Raw genomic sequence first — 13,325 nt, 5'->3', positions numbered from 1 at the left:
CAGCTCAAGGCTAGTTCTCCACCACCTGAGCCACAGCGCCACTTCCGGCCTTTTTCTTTTTGCTTATGTGGTGCTGAGGAATCGAACCCAGGGCCTCAGGCATGCAAGGCAAGTGCTCTACCACCGAGCCACCTTCCCAGCCCCTGGTCTACCTTTTAAACCATGACTCCATTTTTGCTTCTCCTTCCTCTTTTTTTTTTTTTTTTGTGAAAGTATTGGCATTTGAATTCAGGGCCTCTCTCAGCTTGCTTTCTCATAGTGGCATTTTAGCCAGACCAGCATTTGTCTGGTTAATTAGCTCTCAGCCAGTTTTTTTTTTTTTGGGGGGGGAGGTTGGTCATGGGGCCTTTACTCCGGGCCTGGGCATTGTCCCTCAGCTCTTCAGCTCAAGGCTAGCGCTCTACCACTTGAGCCACAATGCCACTTACAGTTTTTTCTGCTTAAGTGGTGCTGAAGTATTGAACCCAGGGCCTCATGCCTGCAAGGCAAGCGCTCTACCACTGAGCCACCTTCCCAGCCCCTCAGCCAGTTGTTTTGCTGTGGTTTCTGAGATAGCTATCACTGTTTGCCCAGGCTGATCCAGACTGGGGCTCTCCTATTTACAATTCCCATCATAGCAAGGCAAATAGGCAGGTTAACACCATGCTTAACTTTTATTGAGAGAGACGTCTCATAACTTCATGCCTACACATAAAACTGGCCTCAAACTGCAATCCCCTCATTAAGCCTTCTAATTAGTTAGCATAGCAGGTATGAGTCCATGTACCCAGTTCATTGGCAGGAGTGAATTAGGACAGGGAAAATAAGACATGGGAAACAACAGACAGGAATTCAGACAAACACTATATGAATTGCTTGATTAAAAACATAGATACGGGGCTGGGAAGGTGGCTCAGTGGTAGAGCGCTTGCCTTGCATGCATGAGGCCCTGGGTTCGATTCCTCAGCACCACATAAGCAAAAAGAAAAAAGCCGGAAGTGGTGCTGTGGCTCAAGTGGTAGAGCGCTAGCCTTGAGCTGAAGAGCTGAGGGACAGCGCCCAGGCCCAGAGTTCAGGCCCCACGACCGGACCCAAAAAACAAAAACAAAAATATAGATACTATGTTCTTTGCTTTAAACTTTATATTCCCTCATAAGCTGCAACATTTCATGAAAAGAAGAAAAAAGAGCAAATAGCTTTCTCATTTGTCCACTTTCCCTGACGATTACAATGCTTCAATACATCCAGGGGGAAAAGCACTTGAAAAAGTGACTCTCAGGTGTAAGGTCTGCCCGGAAGAGCAGGCAGCCCGGTGAGCCAGCCTCTCCCTTCTTCTTGGTAGTCTCCACCTAGTATCTGTGCTACCAAGGTAACTGGCACACCTGGAGCAGGTCCCTCCCCCTTCTCTGAGGTCACATCCTGGACCACCTCTGGTTGTCTGGTGTCCCAGGCCCTGAGGTTTCAGCAGCAGCCAGCATAGCCACACCTGGCTGGGCCTTCTTCCCACCCCACCCCCCCTCTTAAAACCAGGTGGAGATGTCTGCTTTCCACTTAGACCACAGGCAATCTCCCACTTGGGCTGGGGCTGGGCAGTTTGGAAAACAAAGTTCTGTCTCCTGCCTGAATACCACATGTTGTCTTCACCAGCTACCTATTTAATTAACCTTACACTAGGTACAAAATGTATTTGCAAAGAAAAATAATGGGGGCTGGGAAGGTGGCTCAGCGGTGGAGTGCTTGCCTTGCAGACAAGAGGCCCTGGGTTCCATTCCTCAGCACCACAGACATACGTACTTCCTGGTCCTGGGGTTTGAACTGAGCCTGGGCGCTATCCCTCAGCTCTTCAGCTCAAGGCCAGCGCTCTACCGCTTGAGCCACAGCGCCACTTCCAGTTTTCTGGTGGTTCATTGGAGATCAGAGTCTCATGGACTTTCCTGCCCAGGCTGGCTTTGAACCGTGATCCTCAGATCTCAGCCTCCTGAGTGGCTAGATGACCGGCGTGAGCCACCGGCGCCCGGCTTAGTCTTCCCTCTAGTAACGGGAATCGAACCGAGGTCGCTGTTTCACACGGGGCTGCAGCCCGGCAGCTGTTCCGGTGGTGCCTGGCGAGGAGTCTCCCGAACCTTCCCGGCCGGGCTGGCTCCGAGCCGCGAGCCGCGACCCTCCCTCCCGGCAGCGAGGATGACGGCGGGAGCTCGGGGCCCGGCGCGGCCCCGTCCCGCGAGGCCCGTCCCGCGAGGCCCCGTCCCGCGAGGCCCCGTCCCGCGAGGCTCCGCGAGGCCCCGTCCCGCGAGGCCCCGTCCCGCGAGGCTCCGTCCCGCGAGGCCCCGTCCCGCGAGGCTCCGTCCCGCGAGGCCCCGTCCCGCGAGGCTCCGCGAGGCCCCGTCCCGCCAGGCCCCGTCCCGCCAGGCCCCGTCCCGCGAGGCTCCGCGAGGCCCCGTCCCGCCAGGCCCCGTCCCGCCAGGCCCCGTCCCGCGAGGCTCCGTCCCGCGAGGCCCCGTCCCGCGAGGCCCCGTCCCGCGAGGCTCCGTCCCGCGAGGCCCCGTCCCGCGAGGCTCCGCGAGGCCCCGTCCCGCGAGGCTCCGTCCCGCGAGGCCCCGTCCCGTCCCGCGAGGCCCCGTCCCGCGAGGCTCCGTCCCGCGAGGCTCCGTCCCGCGAGGCCCCGTCCCGCGAGGCCCCGTCCCGTCCCGCGAGGCTCCGCGAGGTCCCGTCCCGCCAGGCCCCGTCCCGTCCCGCGGGCCGCGAAGCCCGGGATCCCGATGCTCCGTCGCCAGGCCGGAAGTCCGAACCACCGAGAGGAGCCCGGCGGTCCTAGCGAGGCGCCGGAAGTCCTCCAGGCGGGCGTGAGGCGACTTCCGGTCGCGGCGGGCGGGCCACGGCCGCGCTGGCTTTGTCGGCGCCGGCTGCCGTGCGCCGCCGCTCCCGCGTCGGGCTCGCGGTCCTCGGCGCCGGGCGCGGGTGAGTGGCGCCGCGGGCCGGCCGGGAGGCGGGGCGGCGGCGCGCGGGCCCCGGGGCTTCTCCCCGCGAGCTCCGCGCGGTAACTCCCCGCCGCGGCCCGCGGGGTCGCGCCTGGCCTCCGCCGCGTCTCTGGTGCCCTGCGCGACCGGGAGCCCGGGGGCTCGACGCCGGCGCGGGCACCGCCCCGGCCCGCGGCTGCGGGGCGGCGGTGGGGAGGGAGGCGTGGCCCGCAGGGCCGGCCCGGGGCTCGGCCGGGGCCCGGGTGAGCGGCCGGATGGCCGGTTCGGGCGTTCTGGACTTCCTGGAAACTTTGGGTCGCCCTCAGGAGACCGCGGCGTGCCGAGGCCAGGGACGCTCTGCCCCTGCGGGCGGCGGCTGCGCGGGGCTGGGAGTCCTCAGGGCCGGAGGGGCTTTGCCAAAGGCTTCCCGGGGCTTAGGGACAGCTGCCCGGAGTATTCGAAGTCATCGGCCCTTTGGGATGTGGTCCCAGTGAATGAGAGCAGTAAGTGTCATCTGCCCATCCAGGAGGCTCCTCGTCCCCATCGTAGATGTGACAGGCCATGCTGCCTGCACCCGGCCGTGGGGCTCAGGGAGGGAATGCTCAAGCCGGCGCACGTGGCTGTGTCCCCCCACCCCGAACTATCGGGTGGGTTCTTGATTCTTCTGGAATGATCTTGGGGGTAAGGAGCGAGGGCAAAGCTGGGAATACCCCACTCTCACTGTGGGCATTGTAGACGGGGCTGTCAGAAACAAGGGTGAGTCATGAGTCGGTTCGGGTTGTGGAAGGTGGCTGGTGAAAGGGCACCGCGTTTGTCAGGACAGGGAACAGCTTGTGTGGGACTTCGGCAGAGCCAGAGCGAGCAGGCAGTAGCTGGCTTTAGTTCTCCTTTTGACTTTGAGTGGGTCACCTGGAAGCTTGTGGATGGTGGTGAGAAGAATGTGAACACACTGGCCGTGCACATGGCACAAGCTCTGGGGCCCGCTCGGCGCCCTCCGCCCTGCCCTTCTCACTCTCTAGCCGCACACTTCCCTTCCTGTGCTCTGTGAGCAAGAGACTGACTGGCCACTTAGGACAGGAGGCCAGGATGTCCCTTCACCACCCCAGCTCTGGTGCTGTAAGGGACACCTTAGGGACACCCACCCACACTGCACATTAACTGCACTGAGATGTGGTGGTTCAAGCAGATTCTACACGCTGCAATACAAGGGTTAGCCATCAGCAGACGCCTGGCACCCTTTACTTCCTTTTATTCATTCTGTACAAGGGTCTTTAAGTGAAAGATGCTAATTTAATCTTATATGGCCATGGCCTACTGGTATCCATGGCCATATGATTCCAGGGGAACTGGTATTAAGGAAGAACCACAGTGGATGACTGATGATAAGTCAGAGCTGGGAGCTCAGTACCAGGGAGCTGTGATCCCCAGACAGGAATATTCTTGTGGACAAATCTCAGAATTAGACAGGCTGATGTGTTTTTTTTTTTTTTTTTTTTTAAATTTTATTTTATTTATTTATTGTCGGTCATGGGGCCTGAACTCTGGGCCTGGGCACTGTCCCTCAGCTCTTCAGTGCTACTTCTGTTTTTTTCTGCTTATGTGGTGCTGAGGAATCGAACCCAGGGCCTCAGGCATGCAAGGCAAGTGCTCTACCACTGAGCCACCTTCCCAGCCCCAGGCTGATGTGTTTATAGAAGGAGCTAAGCACAAACTGAAGACTGTTGTTTTTGAGAAATGTTCCCCCAGGGCTGGGAAGGTAGCTCAGTGGTAGAGTGTTTGTCTAGCATGCATGAGGCTCTGGGTTCAATTCCTCACCACCACATAAGCAGAAAAAGCCAGAAGTGGTGCTGTGGCTCAAAGTGATAGTGCTAGCCTTGAGCTGAAGAGCTGAGGGACAGCGCCCAGGCCCAGAGTTCAGGCCCACGACCGACCAAAAAAAAAAAAAAAACTTTCTTTCCAGACGTCAGTGACTCATATATGTAATCTTTGCTCTTCAGGAGGCTGAGATCTGATGATTGTGGTTGGAAGCCATCACAGGCAGGAAAGTCAATAAGACTTATCACCATTAAACCACCAAAAAGGGGGCAATGGTGCTGTGGCTTAAAAGGTAGAGAGCTAGCCATAAGCACAAAAAGCTCAGGGACAGCACCCAGACCCTAGGTTCAAGCCCTACGATCAAAACACAACTTATCTTTTACTAGAGAGTAGAGATTGGAAGGATCATGGTTTGAGGCCAGCCTGGAAAATCAGTGAAGGAGACCCTGTCTCAGTACATGTCTGGCATCACAGCTGTGGGGAGGCTGTAGGTCGGGAGATGGCAGTGTGAGCCTGGTCCTGGGCAAAAAGTCAAGACCCCACCTGAAAAGGTTCGGATTGACTGCCTCGCTGCAAGGTCCTCTGCTCAAACTCCAGGTCTCGACAAAAGAAATCTCTGTTAACACTTTCTCTAAAGTTAAATAAGTTCCGAAAACCATTAAGAAGTATACATAGAGTTTCTAGCTAGTCCTATAAAGGGATGAAGGCTTTTTCCTGGGTAGTGTGTACTCATTTTAAAAACAAAAGTAAGGCTAGGAGTAAAGCTTAATGATGGAGTGGTAGAGTACTTACCTAGCATGCTCAAAGCCCTGGGTTCAGTTCCCAGCACTACATGAAAGAATCACACAGTAATCGTGTATCATGATGTCCAAATCATATTCTCATCTCAGCCTGTCTTTTAGTGAAGAAAATGACAAACCCTTAAAAATAGTCTCCTTTTCAGCAGGCACCAGTGGTTTAGCCTTCATAGCTACTCAGGTGGCCAAGATCTGAGGATCTAGGCTTAGAGCCCAGCCCAGGCAGTTAAAGCCACGTTAAATCCATTCTTACTCCAATTAACTACCAGAAAATCAGTCCAGGAGTGGAGCTGTGCCTCAAGTGGTGGATTGCTTACCTTGAGCAAAGAAACTCAAGGATAGTGCCCAGTCCTGAGTTCCAAGACTGGCACCCTAAAACAAAACCAAAACAGAAACTTTGTTCTATAATACAAACCCCTGCTGATTTCTTAAGTAATTTTGTGTGTGTGTGTGTGCGCGTGCCTGTGTGTGCACGTGCATGCTCATCCTGGGGCTTGAACTCGGGCTGGGCGTTGATCCCTGAAATTTTGTAAGCAAAATTATCTTGTAAGAGTGATATTTGAGGGCTGGGAAGGTGGCTCAGTGGTAGAGCGCTTGCCTTGCATGCCTGAGGCCCTGGGTTCGATTCCTCAGCACCACATAAGCAAAAAGAAAAAAGCCGGAAGTGGCACTGTGGCTCAAGTGGTAGAGTGCTAGCCTTGAGCTGAAGAGCTGAGGGACAGCGCCCAGGCCCAGAGTTCAGGCCCCACAACTGGACCAAAAAAAAAAAAAAAGAGTGATATTTGAGAAGGCAATGGTCTTATGTGAGGAATGGGTACCGGAGGAAGAGAGACCTGAGTTTGGACCTTAGCTCTTATAGGTTTAGCGATGTTTACCTCCCGTTTCCACCATCATGGTACGGGTAACACCTACCCTGTGGGGGCTTGTGAGCCGGCGCAGCTGGGTTGCTCTGCACTGCCTGGCCAAGCTGTTAGTGTCCTGAGGCTGAGGAGTAGGGTGTGTGGAGGTTGGAGGCCACCGCAGTATGTTGGCCTTCTCGGGGCAGCACTGAACCTCCTCACCCTGAGTGCCCGTCAGGCTCTGGCGGCCACTGGCTGGAAGCGCTGCCTTGCGCCTCACCTTGTAGAACTCGCCCTACTTGCAACTCTGGTGTGGAAGAACAGCGAGCATGTGCCGTGGAGACGGCGGCCGGCCCTTAGAAGGGGTGGCAGTGGAGGCTGGGCCAAGGTGCAGTTATGTCAGGCATTGCACTGCCAACTGTATCACACCTACTTGAAGAATGCCCGCTTCTTCAAAGTCGTCAGGGAATAGGTGGGTCTGGTAAATTTTGGAACAGAAATCCAACACCTGATTCATGCTTTTAAAGGGCTCTAAAGAAGCAGCAGAAGGGTGGAGACATGTTTGGAGGTGGTTGCTTGGTGAGGTGAGAGATGGAGGAGGATGGCATGGGGGTGAGAGACGGAGCCCGAGGCAGCGCGGAGGCCATTCACAGGCTGCGGGTGGACCGGGTGCAGGGCGAGAGCAGAACACAGAGGTAAGGATTACTGTGCCTGACAAATGGAATGGCGAACCTCTCACTACATAAAGGGCGTATTTAAGAGGTTTCACTGGGGTTGGTGGTTCACGCCTGTCATCCTCACTACTCAGGAGGGTAAGATCTGAGGATCGTGTTTCAAAGCCAGACAGGAAAGTACATGAGAGTCTTATCTCCAGTAACTGCTAGAAAAGCCACAAGTGGAGCTGTGGCTCAAGTGGTAAGACCTTAGGCTTGAGCAAAAATTTAAAAGTAAAGCTCAGGGGACTGGGAAGGTGGCTCAGTGGTAGAACGCTTGCCTTGCATGCATGAGGCCCTGGGTTGGATTCCACAGCACCACATAAGCAGAAAAAAAAAGCCAGAAGTGGTGCTGTGGCTCAAGTGGTAGAGCGCTAGCCTTGAGCTGAAGAGCTGAGGGACAGCGCCCAGGCCCAGAGTTCAGGCCCCACGACCGGACCCAAAAAAAAAAAAAAAAGTAAAGCTCAGGAATAATACCAAGACCCTGAGTTCAAGCCCCAATATTGGCACATAAACGCACACACAAAAAGGAAAGTTTAATAAGCAGGACCGACAGAATGTCCAGTGAAGGCATCAGGCTGCGGGCTCGTCAGGTGTGGGAGTCGGGAGAGGCCAGGCTGCAGGCGGAACGCAGGCTGCTCACAGTAGATGGGACTTGCAGGGGGGCAGAGGCCTGAGCACTGGGCCTGGAGCACAGCAGCACAGGGGTCTTCTTGTCAAGAAGGCAGCAAGCCAGGAATTCCACACAGGACAAGTCCAGGAGCCCCATAATAAGGAGGTTGCGGGGGAGGCTGGCTGTCAGGTGCCCTCGGAGGAGGACTTGAGTGAGCAGCCTTGGGTGGCCCTGGTTTGCAGTCAGGGATGAAAACCAGGATTCAGGGAGAGGAAAGGAGATGGAGACATGGGTGTGGTTACTGTTGGGTGAGCTGTTAATGGGGAGAGATGGGGATCCCAGGTTCCAGTGGTGCCTCTGCCTCAGCCTCCCGGCACCCGCGTTGGGTGGGCGAAAACAGCCCTCACGCTGCCAGGAATAGCAGCTGGCTGGAGGGGAGTGAGTGACTGGCCATGGGAGGGAAGGAGAGAGGGTCAGGATCACCTTCCTTTGGGCCAAGGGCAGCTTAACTGGTTGCAAGAGGGCAGGTAGGTGGGAACAAGTCTGGGGGCCGTGTCTTGCTGCCTGTACTCTGAAACCACAATGTGACTAAGGGGTGGAAGAGTGCTGGACACAAAAGCAGAGGGGAGCGGGAGAGCTGGGGGGTGCGGAGCATGCCCTGTTCACTCTGCAGTCAGCAAGGGTAGACAGGTCTGGAAGCAACCTGAACCGAGTCCAAGCTGGTGTACGTGGAGGGGTAGTTTACAGGAGCCCCTTGGCTCTGCAAATACATCCTGCATGTGAAACAGCGCACTGCACTAACCTGCACGCAGCTCCTGTGTTTCTTCCCCAGTCCTGACACCCTGCCCCCAGCCACGCCTCTAGTCTGGCATTTCAGGGCTGTCTGAACCATGATCCTCGGATCTCAGCCTCCTGAGTAGTTAGGATTGCAAGTGTGAGCCATCAGCACCTGGCCACTATTTTAAATTACCATTTTGAGCCATGTTCCTTATATAAGTGCTGTGTAACTAGTTGCCACACTATTTCCTAGGGAGTAAGGAGAAGAAAGTCTGTACATGTTCAGTACAGACCAAATGTTTTTCTGAGCCTATGTAACCTGGGTTGGCTGAATCAAGGATGGTGTGAAACCCAAGGATGTACAGAGCCAGCTGTGCAAAGTAACAAGCGTGGTGTCGATGCCTGGAATCCTAGCCTCCAGAGAGGCTGAGGTCTGAGGATCGCGGTTCAGAGCTAGCTCTGACACAAGTCTGACAGAGTCTTCTCTCCAATTAACCAGCAAAAGCTCAAATGATAGAGCACCAGCTGTGGGGGAAATGGTGAATGAGTAGGAGGACATGAGTTTAAGCCCAGTACATACACACGCACATGCACGCATATGCACACACATGCACATGCAGATTGGCGTAGGGTAGACTTGGCAGAAAGAAACCATGGTAACGATTCTCAGCAGTATGAGATTTAATTCAGGGGAACTAGATGATAAAAGGTTGGAAGTTCAGGAGGTTCCCAACCCAGCTCTGACCAAGGTGAGAAAGGCTGCTGCTGAGCTGGAGACAGCTCGAAGGCAGAGCTCTGGCTGCGTGTTCATGAGGCCCCAGGTTTGCTCATGAGTACTGCAAAGAAGTGCTACAGCTGCTTCTGTGTGTAATGTGTAGAACAAATCAAGGGCAGTGTTGTAGCGTGGGGTCCGTGCTGGGCAGAAACTGAAGGCTGGGTGTGATGTAGGCCTGATGATGCGAGCGTTCCTTTCGCATCGGACGTCTTGGTGGTTATGTAGTGTCCCAGCCCCACTGTGTGTGCCTCCTACTTCACAGGACGCACTGAGGGTCAGAAGAGCGCTGGGTGCCACAGAGTACGTGCTCTAGAGGTGGAGGCATGAGCCTGTCCCACACCAAGATGGCCGCTGGGGCCATGCTGGAGCTGAAGACAGAAGCATGGGGGTTGGGGGGGGGGGGGTGTGGGTTGAGTCCCGCACTTGCTTTAGCAGCTTCAAAGAGAGGAAAGCTGATGTCCTTCTCTTTCAGATTGTCTTAGGAGCTGCTGGCAAAAAGACCACTGAAGCTGTGAGGATGAGATGATGTCCGACGGCGTCCCAGTGACGGAGACTGCCTGGGAGTCTGAGGCTGGGGAAGCCCATGAGGCCAGACTGGGGAGCCCAGAGGGACAGAGCCTGGGGAGCCCGCGCCCACAGGGACCAGGCTTCGAGCAGGGGACAGTGACCCACTGGAAAATCCAGACAGGAGAGGCAGCCCAGGTAGGTAGTAAGTCAGGAAGAAACTCTATTCTGAACTCGAACCTTCTTATACTTCAGAGAGATTTTATAGAAAGGGAGGCGCACTCCTGTGGCATTTGTGGTAAAAGTTTCCTGTTCAATTCAGACCTAGTTCGACATCAGGTGTCTCACACTGGGGAGAAGCCTTACACACGTGATCAGTGTGGGAAAGGTTTCGGTCCGCTCTCACACCTCACTGAACATCAGAGAGTCCGCACGGGAGACAGGGTGTATGTGTGTGACGCGTGTGGGAAAGACTTCATTCATTACGCAAGCCTGATCGAACATCAGCAAGCTCACGCAGGAGAAAAGCCATTCAAGTGTTCACAGTGCGGAAAAGCGTTTTGCCACAGTTCGGACCTGCTTCGGCACCAGAGGGTTCACACTCGAGAGCGGCCTTTTGAATGCAAGGAGTGCGGGAAAGGCTTCAGCCAGAGCTCCTTGCTCATTCGCCACCAGAGGACCCACACGGGAGAGAGACCCTATGAGTGCAACGAGTGTGGCAAGGCCTTCATCCGGAGCTCCAGCCTCATCCGCCACTACCAGACCCACACCGAGGTGCGGCAGTATGAGTGCCGGGACTGCGGGAAGGCCTTCCGCCACCGCTCGGACCTCATTGAGCACCAGAGGATCCACACTGGGGAGCGGCCTTTTGAGTGTCGAGAGTGTGGCAAGGCCTTCATTCGGAGCTCCAAGCTGATTCAGCACCAGAGAATCCACACTGGGGAGCGGCCCTATGTGTGCAATGAGTGCGGAAAGCGCTTTAGCCAGACCTCCAACTTTACCCAGCACCAGAGGATCCACACTGGGGAGAAGCTCTATGAGTGTAACGAATGTGGGAAGGCCTTCTTTCTGAGTTCCTACCTTATTCGACACCAGAAGATCCACACTGGCGAGAGGGTGTACGAGTGTAAAGCGTGTGGGAAGGCTTTTCTGCAGAAAGCCCACCTCACTGAGCATCAGAAGATCCACACTGGGGACCGACCCTTTGAGTGCAAAGACTGTGGGAAGGCCTTCATTCAGAGCTCCAAGCTGCTTCTGCACCAGATCGTCCACACGGGAGAGAAGCCCTACGCATGCAGTCACTGTGGGAAGGGCTTCATACAAAGGTCCAACTTCCTTCAGCACCAGAAGATGCACACTGAGGAGAGGCTCCACGAGTGTGCCGAGCCCCCTCCAGCCCCGGCCTTTGTCCAGCAGGAAGGGCTTCCCCTGAGTGAGGCCACCTTGCATTTGGGTGAGAGGGCCACAGAGGAGGTGCAGGTGGGTGATGCAGAAAGCAGTCATTCCTGGAGTCAGTGATGCAGTTTAGGATTGGGTGGGCGTGGCCTAGGCTACTACCAAGGCCAGAGCCCAGGGACCAGTCAGCTCACCTTGAGCAGAGATGTGGGGTGGGGGTTTAGAAAAGGGTTTTAGATTGCATTCACAATTGCAAAGCACTTGAGTTAATGCTTTTAGGGCTGAACTGTGTATTTATTCTTACTCTTTGAAAGTTCACCTGTCAGAAAGGTTGGAGGAAGAGGCTTTCTCATGAAAATGGACTGAGCCCCAGTCCCCGTCCTGCGTCCTACAGCTTTGCCCCCTTGCTCACTTAGTTCCTGGCCACATAGCCAAGAGGGGTACCTGTCACCTGATCTCCACACACTCTCCCCCCCCCCTCCATCCCCAGCTCCTCTTCCGGCAGGCTTCTCAGGCATCCAACCCAGACATGTGCCCCGGTGCTCAGCCAGGTGGGCGGCTTTCTTGTTTCAAAGCTCAATGCTTACCTCTCTTACTATATTTCTTCTGAAATACCAGAATTTGATTTGTCTCATTTCTTTTTTTTTTTTTTTTAATTATTATTTTTTTTTTTTGGATCTGGTCGTGGGGCCTGAACTCTGGGCCTGGGCCCTGTCCCTCAGCTCTTCAGCTCAAGGCTAGTGCTCTACCACTGAGCCACCTCCCCAGCCCTGATTTGTATCATTTCTGATTCAAGTATCCCCAGTGACTAGCACATAGCAACAAAAGATACCCCGAAGTCTGTAATTGGCATCTTTTTTCCCCCTTTTTTTAGACAGTGTGACTATGTGGCCAGGCTGACCTTGAACTCGCAACCCTGCTGCCGCAGCTTCATATGTACTAGGGTTACAAGGGTGACACCATGCCAGGCTGTGGGTGTTTCTTAGTTTTGCATCAGTGTTGTCGATTCTACTAGATATGTCTTCGCTCCCAGCACTGTTAACACCTCCTGTTCCTCCCGAATAAAGAGTTGTTCAGACTCCAGTCTACATCGGCGCCCTCCTGCGGTGGCCAGTGGCGCTGCCCAGGCTGCTACTGCCCTCAGGGACAGCGACCTCCTTGTGTGAATCTCACCCAGATACTCGAGGACACACAGTCAGGTGCAACACGTTTCTGTCTTACCAGCTCCAAGATTGTTCTGACTTTTGTCACTTTTTGCCTCTGGCTCATGTCTCCTACTTGAAAATATACTGAGATCTACAAGGAATAGGAAGTGCAGATCTGGAGGAGAGGGAAAAGGTACCATCCACCCTGGAGGACCGACCTGGGGAGGCACGCAGACTGGGCAGGGAATGGAGTGGTGGAACACAGCGTGTCCCGGGGGTTATAGCAGCGTGGGGTGAGGAGGTGAGCAGTGGCGCAGCGCTCTGGGCCAGCCTCATGGAAGAGCTGGCCTGCACGTGGTCAGCCAGAGGAGGGAGGTGATCCGGGAGCGGCGCTGGCTCTGGCCAGGCAGGTTTAGTTCACAGTTTGTCCCATCCAGCAAGACTACTCGTCTCTGCCTCTGAATTTCTTTCATCTGAACACTCACCACCACTTTTGAGATAATGTAAAATAATTTTTGTCTATAATGGCCTAATTTAGAGTGTTTTTTGTGTGGTTATGGGGCTTGAACTTGGGACCTGGGCACTTTAGCTCTCAGCTCAAGGCGAGTACTCTACCACTTTGAGCCACAGCACAACTTCCAGTTTTCTTTTGTTGGTTGTGGGGCCTGAACTCTGGGATTGGACACTGTCCCTGAGCTCTTCAGCTCAAGGCAAGTGCTCTACCACTTAAGCCACAGTGCCACTTTGATTTTCTGGTGGTTAATTGGAGATAAAAGTCTCATGGACTAGCCAGTCGCCAGTGGCTCACACCTGTAATCCTAGCTACACAGAAGGCTAAGATCTGAGGATTGAGGTTCAAAGCCAGGCCAGGCAAGGAAAGTCTGTGAGACTTATCTCTAATAAACCACCAGAAAACCACAAGTGGCACTTTGGCTCAAGTGATGGAACACTTGCCTTGAGCTGAAGAGCTGAGGGACAGCACCCAGCCCTACAACCAACAACAAAAAAGTCTTCAT

General features: G+C 54.8%; 1 protein-coding gene across 3 annotated transcripts; it reads left to right on the top strand.

The window, feature by feature from the left end:
• Positions 1–2,853: 2,853 nt before the first annotated feature.
• On the top strand, positions 2,854–11,857 carry Znf623 (zinc finger protein 623). 3 transcript variants are annotated; one of them, XM_042669466.1, is made up of 3 exons: positions 2,864–2,937; positions 6,915–7,082; positions 9,738–11,857. In XM_042669466.1, exon 3 carries the CDS (start codon positions 9,788–9,790, stop codon positions 11,285–11,287), a length of 1,500 nt encoding a protein of 499 aa, XP_042525400.1. In that variant the 5' UTR covers positions 2,864–2,937; positions 6,915–7,082; positions 9,738–9,787; the 3' UTR covers positions 11,288–11,857. The 3 variants fall into 3 exon arrangements, with proteins under 3 accessions (XP_042525399.1, XP_042525400.1, XP_042525401.1); XM_042669465.1 differs by lacking the exon at positions 6,915–7,082 and having other exon boundaries at positions 2,854–2,937; XM_042669467.1 differs by lacking the exons at positions 2,864–2,937; positions 6,915–7,082 and adding an exon at positions 3,365–3,439.
• Positions 11,858–13,325: the final 1,468 nt, after the last annotated feature.

This window comes from Dipodomys spectabilis, unplaced genomic scaffold, assembly GCF_019054845.1.
Source record: "Dipodomys spectabilis isolate Male_0828 unplaced genomic scaffold, ASM1905484v1 ptg000495l, whole genome shotgun sequence".
NCBI classification, from domain to species: Eukaryota; Metazoa; Chordata; class Mammalia; order Rodentia; family Heteromyidae; genus Dipodomys; species Dipodomys spectabilis.
The sequence above is the reverse complement of the archived record's forward strand: the minus strand, read 5'-3'. Positions and strand labels throughout refer to the sequence as shown.